The sequence below is a fragment of the Microtus oregoni genome, unplaced genomic scaffold, assembly GCF_018167655.1.
Source record: "Microtus oregoni isolate MIOR12 unplaced genomic scaffold, Mior012 000009F_ref0000495, whole genome shotgun sequence".
NCBI lineage: Eukaryota > Metazoa > Chordata > Mammalia > Rodentia > Cricetidae > Microtus > Microtus oregoni.
This window is the reverse complement of record NW_024543068.1, coordinates 50,004,791-50,018,594: the sequence shown is the minus strand read 5'-3', so window position 1 is coordinate 50,018,594 and position 13,804 is coordinate 50,004,791. Positions and strand designations below refer to the sequence as shown.

General features: G+C 42.9%; 1 protein-coding gene across 2 annotated transcripts in view; it reads right to left on the bottom strand.

The window, feature by feature from the left end:
- Scin (scinderin) overlaps positions 1-13,804 on the bottom strand; it is a 63,148-nt gene that overhangs the window by 32,449 nt on the left and 16,895 nt on the right. For both annotated transcript variants that reach the window (XM_041658367.1, XM_041658368.1), the window contains exon 4: positions 3,780-3,929. In XM_041658367.1, the coding sequence (XP_041514301.1) occupies positions 3,780-3,929 (150 nt within the window). The remainder of the gene's footprint in view (positions 1-3,779; positions 3,930-13,804) is intronic.

Genomic DNA, 13,804 nt, shown 5'->3' with positions numbered 1-13,804 from the left:
AAGAGAGGGAAAACGGTACATATGAGGGGTAGATCCATGGCCGAAGCTTAGCACCCTGGGTTCAGTCCTCAATACTGAAAAAAGTAAAAGTTAAAAGAATGTCGTGTTGGCCAGTGCTTGGCAATAAAGCAGGAGGAAGTGGCTACAGCAGCTATAGTGCAATGTTAGCCCACGCACTTTCTCGGCTATCAAGAAAGAAGCTATGCACAGCGTCATTGCTGCAAAGGAAAATGGAAGAAAAGATTTTCTTGCAATGCAACAGGGAAGAGAAAGGGGAAGGAGCCTGCTTTCTGGTCCTGCAGCAAATATTTGATCCCTTTCAACGATCTTGAACAATAAACTAAACTGTGAATGAAAGTCCTCTCACCTGGCTCTCATAATAATATTAGTTCAATGAGATAATAAATTCTTGCAACCATCTTCCATGTAGGAATGAGGGTTTGACAATATTTAAGGCACTGTTCAGTTTCTCAAGAACTAACAGAAAGGTCCAGGAGAGCAGGGGAAGAGTCAACACTGAGCCCTGGGCTACCTGGAAAGCACACCAAGACAAACATAGTTTTCTACCACTCTTTCTTATTGTTTCTCATGTCAAATGATTTACTGTGTCTATTGACCAAATAAATTTCTCAGGCAACTCAAATTTCCATTCTTACAAAGTACAGAGTTTTTGCTAACAATAAAATACATAAAATACAGAAAACAGTTTAAGGAGTGATTATTTTAACATGTGTATTATAGACACAGAACAATCTTAAGTCTTTCTTATATTTAAGGATCTCAAAACTTCCATGCTTGCTCTCTGATGATAGGAAACAGGGTGATTTTATTTTTATTAAAAGTATTTTCCCGTGAAGCTTTAAAGCCTTTAAAAAAAATACTGCATACATTGTTCCAAAATGATTGCAAAAGATTTCCACACCAGCACCTCGGTTTTATTATTATACTTCATTCTGACTCTATAGAGATAAAGGGAGAACAGTTTATCTAATCCCTAGGAAATAATGCCCCTTCCTCTCCAGACAGGACAATTGAAAAGTGGTCAGGTTGAATTAAATGTCTAATCATGCTTCAATTAGAAGAGTAACGCCCAAATTCTGGGGCTGGAAGGATGGGTGCGTGGGTAAGTGCATACAGAGGACCAGAGTTTGCTTCCCAGCACCTGTGCCAGCTTTATCAGAATCCTTCATCTCCTTTCCCAGCCTGATTCCTCTCTTAGTGCCTTACACTGAAATACACAGCATGGGTGGGTGCTAGGAGTGAGTGTCCCAAAACTTAGGGCATCAAGTTCAAAATAGCTCCGATTTCTGTAAACTGAAGCTGCGTGATACATTTGGAAACAATGGAAATGGGCACAGCCTTTCACTCTTAAATTGTGAGAAGGAAAAGACATAAACCAGATGATTGAGAAAAGAAACTGGATCTCTAGAGCTGTGCAATCCCTTAGGGTTCTGGGAGCATTCCCCTTAAGTCAGAATGGTTGGTGGGCGGTTTGCTATCAGATCTTGAAGGAGCAATACTGGGGTGACAGCCAGGCCAAGTGGCCAAGGCCAGTGAGCAGCAGTGGTGTGGCTCACAGGGAGAGGCAGATCACCGTTCGTGACTGCTGGACACATCCAGGAAGCTGACCTAGGAAGGGAAATTCTACAGATGGGTGACTGTGTATTATTATCAAAGAGACAGTGGCTGCATGTGTTCTAGAGCTCAGGATTTCACCTGGGAATGTGATTATCTCAGAACACAGTAGTGACTTTTCTGGGAGTTATCTGTAACCAGCTACCAAAACAACAAAGACAAGTCAAATACGTGAGTTATTCTCCTCTAAATGCTACTTTATACAAATGTAGTTGGTTTTACCATGTATTTTGAATAAGAATATGGCTTTGAAGTGAGTGGTAGTGGCCCATGCCTTTAATCCCAGCTCTTGGGAGACAGAAGCAGGTGGATCTCTGTGAGTTTGAAGCCAGCCTGGTTACAGGATAGGCTCCAAAGCTACAGAGAAATCCTGTCTCAACAAAAGGGGGCAAAAAGGCATTAAGAATATGACCTTGTTCGTGTATTTGCCAGCACTGTCATCCCAACCTTGAGAGAGTAGAAAGGGCACCATTTCTGTATGTGTGTTTTGTGTTATCCAGACACGGATGAGCAACGCACTAGAGCTGTGAGCGCTACACGAAGGTGGTGGCAATGTCTGGCCTCAAGCGCTGTGGCGTGCGTTAAGATGCAGATTTTATCTGGCAGTGTACTTTGGGGAAATACCACTAAAATTTTGCTCTTTGACTAAATCAGATTTAGGAAAGTTAGTTTAAGAGCTGTCTGGACTCCTCAACTCTAGTCTTTACTCACCAGATTCCCAGATCTGTATTTTCTAAATATCAAATCAACTTGAAAGAATACTAGAGAAATTATTTTTCATTATCATTTATGACTGATAAAAACAAGAACACCCCAATTCACAGACTAGGCCAGGCTTTAGAGGTTAATCTAAACTATCTGTGACTATCAAAGAGCTTGAACAATAAATTTCATAAGAAGGATCCCAACAAATTGACAACTGCTGTGTGAAGTGTGGGGCCCTCAGCCCCCATCACTACTCTTTGCCTTTTCTGGGGCTTTCCTCCTTTGCTACACAGTAAAATGAACTGAGACTATGATCTTTAGTGATAACAAACCTGTGATGTTTGAACGAGAACAGCCCTTATAGGCCCATACATTTGGACGTTTGGTTCCCAGCGAGTGGACTGTTGAGGAAGGATTAGGAGACGTGGCCTTGTTGGAGGAAGTGTGTTGCTGGGGGCAGACTTTGAGATTTCAAGAGCTCAAGTCAGGCCTAGAATCCCTCTCTCTTCCCCTCCAACTTGAGAATCAGAAGCAGTCTCTCAGCTACTTCCCCAGCACCCTGCCTGCCGGCCACCATGATGATCGTGGACCCACCCTCTGAAACTGTCAGCCAGCCTCCAGCTAAATGCTTCCCTTTCTGAGCTGCTTTGGTCATGGTGTCTTGGCACAGCAGCAGAAGAAAAACTAAGACCCAACCCAAATGCTCAGTAAACACCATGAGACTCAATGCGATATCCTGATTTTCCTTCCAATTTTCTTTATCAAGAATCTGAAACAATGTTTGGACATACGACATTGCAGGACCCTTAGCGCTGTTTTTATAAAAACAAGAAAGGAACCAGTTCAGCCCCACAGTGACTACCTGTATCTCCGGAGCTGGTTTTATTGGTAGTATTTGCCACCGGCATTTATAAAGAATATAAAGTCAAATTCACTGCATTACACTTAAAAAGAATTTGACTTAGGAAAAAGCTCGCCCCATCTCAGTCTGGCATCTCACCAGACGCCATCTTAAAACAAAACAAACCAACAACAACAAAAAGTCCATAATCTAGATGATCAAACTATTATATCCTTCAAAATACGCGCTAATGAGTTCAGTGGCAGATGACCAGCCTATCATACTTAAGGCCCGAGATGTGAGCAAAAGTACTGAAGAAAAGAAGAAAGAATCTAAGTGGGTGAGAGATCCTAGAGAAAGCAGGTGTGACGGAGTTCCCACTGTACCAGCATTTATGTAGTAGTTAGAATGTAATTGGCCCCCATAATGCCATAATCCCATAATTCCATAATCTCACGATTAGGAGGTGTGACTTTGTTGGTGTGGGTACAGTCTACACACTACACATACACCTATACACACACCATACACCACACACACACACACACACACACACACACACATGCGGCTCAGACTTTTCACTGACAAATCACAATACCTTCATCAGCTCTGACGGCTCACTTCCTTCTTCCACCACAATGAGCTGAGATCTTCCCTTCCTCTCATTGTCCCGAATGCCAATGGCAACCTGGCTGGCTTTCAGACGCTCGTATTTGTTGCAGGAGGAACCACACCACTGGTAAATTTCCTAAAAGAAAAAGGCGGATCATTTGGCATGAAATGTATGTAGAGGACTTTCAGTTTTAGTATGAACCTCGCTGTGATTAATAAACATGGTTTGATAAAATACGGAAACATAATAATATTATTATATGTCATAGATACACAAAGGATGCTAGCTAGTAGAAACTCACAACTGACAAAGTGCAGAGAATTAGTGTCTGCAGAGGGCTCAGCCATAAACCAAACACCGGTGTCACATGCTCTTTGACAATAGCTCAGAGAACACAGAGGAAGAAGAAGTGGAAAGATTTAAAAAGCCAGAGTTCAGGGAGAACTGGGATGTTACTTATATAAGTTCTGCACAAGATAAACAATCAAAATTCCAGCATGGATTCAGAAGAGACACACAGCCCCATCCATCCCTAGTTAGGAGCCTGACAGTAGGTAGCTGCTAGGAGAGAAAGCCAGTTCTCTTTAGAGGTGTGTCCAGTGACTAGCCCCACACCCATGGGCATAAGGCAGCCCTAATTAGATCCTGTGGAATAGATAGATAGGGAGAGAGAGAGAAAAAGAGAGAGAGAGAGAGAGAGAGAGAGAGATCATGAAGTTGGGAAGGGACCATGGGGAGTAATCCTGGAGGAGTTGGGGAGCTGGATAAGAATGATCAAAATGCATTGTATACATGTCTGAACCTCACAAAGAATACATACAAATGTTATACTTTTTAAGAAGAAAATTAGAATCAGCTACTAGTGAGGTATACAAAATTTTACGTATTTATCTGCATCTTCTTGATCTGATAGCATTATAAGGAAAGCATTTAAATGAAAACTACAGATAAATATCATCACTCTTCTTGCTTATTACTAACTATAGTTTATATAAGTAAACTTACATAGACTACTTAGATTAAAAATTTTAAGGTAGCCAAAATCTGTTAAAACTCTAATGCTCATAAATTTTACATAACATTTTTGTAAAAGAATTTATTTACTTGTTCATTCATTTAAATTAGCCAACACAAATTATGTATATACATGTGTATGTATATATTATGTGTATATACATATACATATTTGTATATAGATATAAAATCCCATATAATATGGAACTTTAAATAGATGAGCGTTATTGAATGACTAAATCTAAGAAACTAAGAAATATAACATCGCACAACAATTCTTTTTTTTTTTCTTTTGGTTTTTTAGGACAGGGTTTCTCTGTAGCTTTGGAACCTGCCCTGGAAATCACTCTGTAAACCATGTTGGCCTTGAACTCACAGAGATCCACCTGCCTCTGCCTCCAAAGTGCTGGGATTAAAGGCGTGCGCCTCCACTACCGGGTCACTCAATGATTTTTATAAAGAACCATGAGAAGAGTTAATGACCTTTGACTCAGCAATAATTCACTTAATAACTGTTCACAAAACAAGATAAACTTACATGTACAAGAACTGCAACCATTATATGATGTTAGTGAGGCGGTACAAAGATAGTAAGTATTCCATAACAGGATAAGCTGTTTACATTAAGATGCACAGAAAGAGATGGGTGCTAAACTACTAAAATGATTAACACAGAGATGCAGAGAAATAGGAAAACGGGTTTATTATATCACAGAGATTGTACTATGTGTTACTTTGGCTGAAACCTTACAGATTTAAGTTTGAGAACAGTGCTCATAATATACACAACTGCATCTGTACAATAAAGACGTCTGAAAATTCCTTTGAGAATATAATCTCATCACTTTCCCCTTTTCTTTTCCTCTCTCCAAGCCCTCCCATACGCCCTTGTTCTCTAAGGTGAAAACATTTTATGAGAAAGTGACTTAGCAAATGAAAGAAGCTAGTGGTTCCCGGGCACCCAGACTGGGAGAGAGCTCCGAATTATCACACTGTGGGCGATAGAAACCCACAGGAGCTTCCTGTGAGGGTACTCTAGCAGCAGAGAAAATCAGTAAATATGCTTCTAAGACCAGGAGTTTCTATGGCTCTGTACTACAGAAAGGTTAGGACCTGAGCTGCGCTAGCAAAGAAACGCATCCACAGAGGGATTGCTACGGAATTGCCATACAGGACACTCAGGATTCGTCATCGCGGAACAAAAGGTGTGTTTTAATCGGGTGTGGAAATCTCCCAGGTAAACTAGGAAGAATAAAATAATCCCACAGAATAATACACGTAAGCAGAACCAAAAATACGCATTGGCTACAGAGAAAGGTATTTAAGGAGAGGTCGCTTTAAGTGCTTTGGAGGCGTGGCCGGCTATGGAGAAACCCAAACTGTCTCGTTCTTTTATGAAAAGCTCTGTGTGAGGGCCATTCTGGAGAAGGAAAGATAAATATGACAGAACCAGTAAGGATGTGTAGAGAGACACTGTACTGGTGTTTCGTTTGTGTGTCAATAAATAAAGCTTGCCTGAGGATCAGAGAAGTAAAACAGCCCCACTGGTCAGCCTTACAGACCAGGCAGTGGTAGCACGCACCTTTAATCCCAGTAGCCACATAAATTTACCATAGAAGCCAGGCAGTAGTGGTGCGCACGCTCTTAATCCCAGAACTAGAGAGCATTATAAAATGGGAGGAGACAGCTCTCAGTCTCAGTCTCTCATTCTGAGATTCCAGGAGGCAGGATGGCCATTTTGGACTGAGGTAAGACTCGGTGACTGGCTGCTTTGCTCTTCTGACCTTCCGGATGGACCTCAGTTTCTGTCTTTGAGTTTCTGTTAATCGAGCTTCAAGACACCTGCCCTAACATATTTGCGTCACCATGGTTTTCCGGTTTCCACAAGTTTCACCTGGTGAACTGTGGAGCAGTAGTTAGCATGGCAGCCAAATGTGAGGAGGGTTAAGTGTGAGTGAGGAAGGCGGCCACTCCTTGGTATGTGACAGTGTGTTTTCAGATTCTGAATATACATATTGATAACACGTATATGTTTATATATGTAACATACTAACAACAGAAAGCTGAAGGCACCCTCACACTGTGAGACATCTTCATTCCAGAGACATTCTGTCACTCACAAGCAGTGCGCTAAAACAACAAGCTTTCTTGGGGGTACCGGGACAAGCTGGACAACATGGGCTTGTGCTGTTCTGTCCCTTCTCTTTATCATGTTACAACTGACTTCATCTTTAGTCCTCTTGAAGAACAAAGCATGCCCATGAGCAACTCGAGCTTTGATAAGAAATACCAAGAACTGTGTCTTCTAGTCCATTTATTCTAGAATGTGATTTCATTACTCGGTATCATCTCTTTGAATGTTTCGAATAGAGTGGTTTGCTCCCATTAATGCCTCCCTAGTCCGTTTTCCAAACCTGCACATTGGAATTTGAGGCATGCATGCAAAGCCACTTGAATTCAACGCCAAGGTCAGCAATTACAATACCCTACCTGAGAGGATCACTGAGAAACAACTTACTGCAAGGTCTCTGGCAGATTCCAGAACTCACTAGCATCAAACCATCGTGGGTCACCTTGGGCACACAATACTTACATGGCGCCCAGCTCACCATTCTACCAAGGGCAACCCAGGGTCTCAGAGTCCTGTCCTGAGCCCAGTTGACGACAGTTTGCAAGCAATTCCTTTCATAGTAGATGTGAGGGAGCAAGCTTGAGTGAACACTAATTCATAACACATAAAACAGAGAAAGGCCAGAATTAACTCTCTAGGTCTCTCAGATTAATTAGTGGCTTTCATAACAGATTTCCCCCATAGTTACATCATCATCTAATTTGTTTATATTCTCATTATCTCCTTTGTATAAATGACCTCTCTTCTATTTCAGAGACTTATGTAAAATCCTAATTGTACCATCTTTAAAGCCTAATGGAAACTTATTAAAAAAATAAATAATGACAATTCCATGAACATTATTATTTGTAATAAAATTGTATGATGGTCTATGGATTCCAAAATCTTATCTGTATTTTTTGATGGAGCTTTTCATACGCATATCAATTTACAAATAAAATCAATTATTAGTTGTATAAAATATTCCTCACTATTGTGTAGAGAGACCAGTTTCTCTGTTCAAATTAGGGGGGGAGTAAGCATTACTCATATTTAAATGAGTAAGGATTCTAAATGAAGATTTCCTTTGAGCTTCAAAATGACTACAGAACTAAAATTGTAAAAAACAAAAAAATAGCTGACTGTCTGCTGGCAGTAACAGGTTAAGCTTGCTTTAAAGGTGTAAACAGGGTCAGATCTAGTGCTGGCCAGGTGAGGTGCAGGGCCCACTTTCCTGAGTGCTGACGGGGTAGGGGTGAGCCAGCTCTGAGAGCCTGAACATGGGAGATCTGGCCCTGTCCCTCACCAGCAGCAGCACTCTGGAGAGTGGCCCCTGCACCTTGCTTGGGCAACACAGTAGAGCTGGCCCTGGCAGTCCACGTGAAGGAGGGCCTGCCCTGAGGGCTTGAAAGCAAGAGAATTGCCCCCCACCTCGCTCATTGCTGCAGTGGGTGAACTATCCAGTACAGTCAGTGCTGGGGAGCTCAGCCTGGGGGTGAGCTAGCCAGGGCAATGTAGCAGAAGCCAGGGGCTTGCAAGGAAAGATAGGTGTACAAAAGGGTTTATGTGTGACTCACTGTGTCACACTACAGATCCCATGATGGGATTTTTTTCCTTTTTTTTCCCTTCTCTTTATTTTATTTTATTTTATTGGGGGGTTTGCAATGGCAGAGGATGGATACAAAGGGATGGGGAAATGAATGGAATGGAGACGCATGGTGTGAAAAACACAAAGGACAAATAAAAAGAAAGTTAAAGAATAAAAAATAAATAAAAGTGGAAACAGAATTGTAGCGATCCCTTCCATTGAAACTTCACCGTAGGACGCTGTGCCTAGGGTGTTTCATTAGAACAGAGCCTTCGCTGTGTGGGAACGGGGCGGAAAAATATTAATAAACCACGCTGCCCAACACTCGTTCTGGTCAGGGTAAACGGAAGACTCCTTAGCTTTTCCACACAGGAAAACTTTGTATTCAATTGGCACCATGCTTGAATAAACTCTCCTATAACTCAGCCTGATCTGTTTTCTAAATTTGAGTCCAAAGGCAATTCTGAGTAGAACTATAATTAAAAAAAAAACAAAGCCTAGATTGACAGGATAGTTTAATGTGTGCCATTACAAGAAAATGTCTGCTATAGTCCAAATAATTTTGCTTATAATACTTGCATAGGATTTGACTGAAAAACTTCCATCAGTTTGAGGGTATTAGGCACTGAAAATTGTGAAATAAACATGGTTTTAGAGGCAACTGTTTTGCCTTCTAAGATGGTCAGGCATTTAGCAAATATTAGATGTGGTATTTCTTTGGACACAGACTATTAAAAACATCTCGATACATCTGCACAGTTTAGAATATTTGCTTAAGTTTTTAGTAGTTATATACATATTGCCCATGCATGCCCTCCTTAGACGTTCATAAAACCTTCAGTAACTTCCATCCAAACTGTTGAAGGAAACAAATTCCTCTGCATAACTAGGAAAGGAAGAAATAAGGACAGAAAGAAAAGACCACCTATTATTGGCAATTAGTCTGATCCACGAGTAACCAGAAACAGAAGTGGGCATAGGGTAATTACAGGAACAGGCGCATTTGAGGAGGGGGGAGGGCTATTACTTATCTACACAACCAGCATTTCAAAATTTTCCTTTCAACTATGTGGTCAAAGTTAATAAGCAAGACATCAAAGGGCAGCCAGGCACCACGGGGGACAGGAAACAAGAGCAAAAATTAGCCAGTGCTCAATGACGCCCTTGGAGGGCATTGAAAGGGGCACAGGACAGCCTGTGTGGTGTTGACTCACAACACTGCAAACTTGGCAGAGCTACATTGCATTGGAATTCTTTTCTAAAATTTTTACAGAGGAAGAATGGTGACCCAGACTTCAGTTCTTCACCTCGGTTTTTCCTGTGTTCAATTTTCCTTAGACATAGTTAACTAAATACAGAAATTCATCAAGAGACTCCTTTTGTCCAGAAGTTCTCTAAGCTTCAAACAATGATTTTGGATTCCTCCATATCACTATTTAACCTCTTTGGTTTGGGGGATAAACAAATGCATATTTATACGCTATAACCAACTTAATTTACCATTTTCAGTGGTATATGTATTTATTTCTCTTAAATCCATTTTGTTACTTTTTACTTTTATTTTACAATTGCAGTGTGTGTGTGTGTGTGTGTGTGTGTGTGTGTCTGGGGTGGTGTCTGGGTGCATATGCATGTGCGTGGAACACGTGAGGAAATCAGAGAATAACCTGCAGCCTTCAGGAGTTGGCTCTCCTTCCGCCATGTGAGTCCTGGGGACCAAGTATAGGTTGCCAGGCTCAGCAGCACAGTCCCTTAAGGGCTGCTCCCTCTCCTCTCACAAGCCCATGCTTCTTTAAATGAAGGGTGGAAGGTGAATAATTGATACACAACGCCACTGAATATTTGGGGACCGGAAGTAAGTGCATCCTCACTTGGGCAGAGCAACCTTAACAGAGGAGAAGCGACGCGATTTAGAAGGACAAAACCTGCAGGACTGACGGACTCTGTAATTCTACGTAGTGCCCTAGAGCAGTGGTTCTCAACCTGTGGGTCGTGACCTATTTGGGGGGTGGGATCAGAGGACCCTTTCACAGGGGTCCCCTAAGACCCTCAGAAAACACAGCTGTTTGCATTACGATCCATAACAATAGTATAATTACAGTTATGAAGTAGCAATAAAATAATGTTTTGGTTAGGGTCTGCAGCATTAGGAAGGTTGAGAACCGCTGCACTAGAGGGACAGAGAAAGGGGAAGTAGCTCGAACAGGTCTTGTCTGCTGATGCCAATGCCACCCACTGACACCAGGTTTCCTGCTTTGCGCTTCTTGCCACACCAGCACTAGAGAGATCAGGCGACACCGTGTTCTCTGGACAAGGAAAGTGTTTGGCAAGTCAAAGGGGCCTTCCAGACTCTTATCAAAAGCCATTTCCAGCCACTTTATCAAAAGCCGTTTCCAGGAGCCGTGTCCGACTCAGCTACTCAGATGACTCACACAGTCTTCGTGCCCGCAGCCCTGAACCGCCGGGCACCAGCAGAGAGCTCCCACCCGGAAGTGGTTCTCAGCATCCACACTACCCCGGAGTAGGCAACCCAGGCAGAAGGAGCTTCAAGATCACCCAAGAGTCACCCAGACCTATAAATTCAGAATCCTTTGGGATTAAATGACAAGTTCAACATCTAAATATTTTTCTAAAATATCCAAACATGGAGGCACAAATGAGAACTGAAGTAGAAATCCTAACGTCTCCGCCATTGTCGCGCATCAACTCCAGGGAGACTGTGCCTTCAGCGTGCTCGGCTTCTACCCTGCCACGCTCTGTGCCTCACACCTAGAGGTCAAAAGTCAGCTCTTTTCACTCTTACCCACCGCTCGCGAGCAGAGAAGGCAATGCCATGGGCCCTGGCTTGTACTGCAGGGCAGAGTGTAAGGATCTCAGGTTGAGTTTATCGGTCTTCTTATCTTTGCCTTTCACCACAGGCTCTCCTCTTAGGAAACAGCTATTACGCACTACTTTGGAGTAAGGGCTAATTTATTCAGAATAAAGAACAATTGTTTAGCCCGTCTTGTTTTTTTTATTTTTAAACTAACTTTTTTTTTTCATCTAAAGCAAAGATGAAAAATAAAAGCCTGTATGAATTTGGGATTGTGACAGGAAAAGACTCTCTTTTGTCGGCAGAAGGGTTGAACCTAGGGCACCATGTGTAAAAGGCAAGCTCTCTACCGCCTAGCAGAACCACAGCCTCCACAGAAAGACTTTTATTTTGAGAAGAGAATGAGAGAAGGATGCCTGGAAGGATGGTTTGTGAACCAAGAAGCACGGCCGTGTCCTTAGGAGCTAGGAAATACTGGAACTATGGTTCCTAACACACACTCCACTTGTTGGTTTGGTTGGTCTGTTGGTGTAGCCTGGGCCGTCTTGGGACTTGCTCTGTAGACTAGGCTGGCCTCGAACTCATAGAGATCCACCTGCCTCTGTCTCCCAAATGCTGGGATTAAAGGCGTGCACCACCACCGCCCAGATCACAGTTCCTATTTCTTAGACGAGACTATAATACGAAGTAAGGAAAGAAAGAGATGAAGGAAAGTGGACTGGAAGCAGTCATCCAGGTATGCTTGTGCTCAGTGGATTTGTCTTCAGCATAGTTTGGATAGACATCACAGCCCAGGATGCTATTGGGAAGAAGCAGGGCCTTTAAGAGATGAGCCTGTCTAGTCTAGTGGTGAGAGAGTGGCATGACCTTAAAGGAGATACTGAGATCCCAGCCCCCCTTCTTCCTCCATTCTGCTTACTCAGATGCTCAGATGCTCAGATGACATCAGGAGACAGACAGACAGACACACACACACACACACACACACACAGGAGGAGAGGACAAAGATGGAGAAATAAGAAATCAAAGCAATAAATAGAACCACATTGCTACAGTGAAGTTTCTAAGTGAGTTAAGGTTAGTCAACTCATACCCAACCTCACCCTATTCCTGGGCACAACATTGTGTGTGTGTGTGTGTGTGTGTGTGTGTGTGTGTGTGTGTGTGTAGTTTACATTTTAGACCCGCCCATGGAAAGAGGTCTCTGAGGATAGAGTAAGACTGAGTTGTCAATGGCAACGAAAACCGTATCTCTCATCACGAGCTCCCTTGAGCCCACGTGCTTTCTACTACATAGATGCACGTTTGTATCCATATCTGCTCAACAGTTCCTGTAAGTTCCAGGCTTTGTGCGAGGAACAAATCCTGCGAGGGGAGCTGCTGAGTGACTGGAGGGAAAATGCGGCAAATGCCTCGAGAGATGGGACATCCTCCATGCCGACAAAAAGACAGATAAGCAGAGACCTTCTGCCACAGGCTGGTCGAGGCCGGAAAAGGAGGTCAGGGGGCATCCTGCAAAGAAGGCAACACCCGTGACGTGTGTCTGAGCATGAGACACTGTTGGGTGTCTGCAGGAAGAAGGTGTTGCAGAAGTGGAAACTATCCCAGGCAAAGGAAGCTACCTGAAGAAGCAAAGACGTGGCCTCTGGAGAGAACACGTCATCCACGGTGTCTTGAGTAGCAATGGTGATGAAAGGATGGGCGGGTCTAGAGTAGACTTGGAAAGTGATTAACTGTAAGAGGCACCATGGGAGAAGTTATCAATCTGACTCCTGGCTTTGGAGTTCCACAGCCCCAATGAGCAGTGGTTCTGTTACAAGATAGGAGAGCAAGAGAAATGGTTTGAAATGAGAGTGAACCTGACCGTCTTTTCATTTATCTATTTATTTATTTTGATGTTTTTGAACTTGTTCAGTTTAAGGGTCTCATGATAAACAGAAGTTAAAATATCTGGGCAAATCAAACATACGCTGAGCTCAGGGACAGACTATGAAATGGAGAATTGCCAAGGCATAACATTTAAATTACCATGAGAATGAGTACAATCCCAAAAAGAATGTGATAACAAGAAAATAATTAAAAATAGTGCCACCTAGAAAACACTGCTTGGTGGCAGGTGGGCACACAGATCAGGCAGATGAGAAAGGAAGATGAGTCAGCCAGCGAAGGAATGAAGATGAAGGTAGGAAGCGGTAACACACAGTGCCCATGACAGCGGGGGGGGGGGGGTATGAACAGACGCACGGACACACAGGGTGAGAGTGAGTGTATGAGGGTATAGCATCCATGATATCACAGAAATGGTCTCCAAAAATAAACCAGACACTGTGGACTGGTGCCTGGTGAATAAGGAAGTAGAGACTGCTTTTTCAAAGCGAAGTGGTTGGACGCTGGGGGAGGGTGCCAGGTTCCAGGCAGCAGAGCAGGGTCAAGCCTCATCACTCATCCAGTGAGTTAACAGGGAAACATAGCCAGCAGAAGGCCAC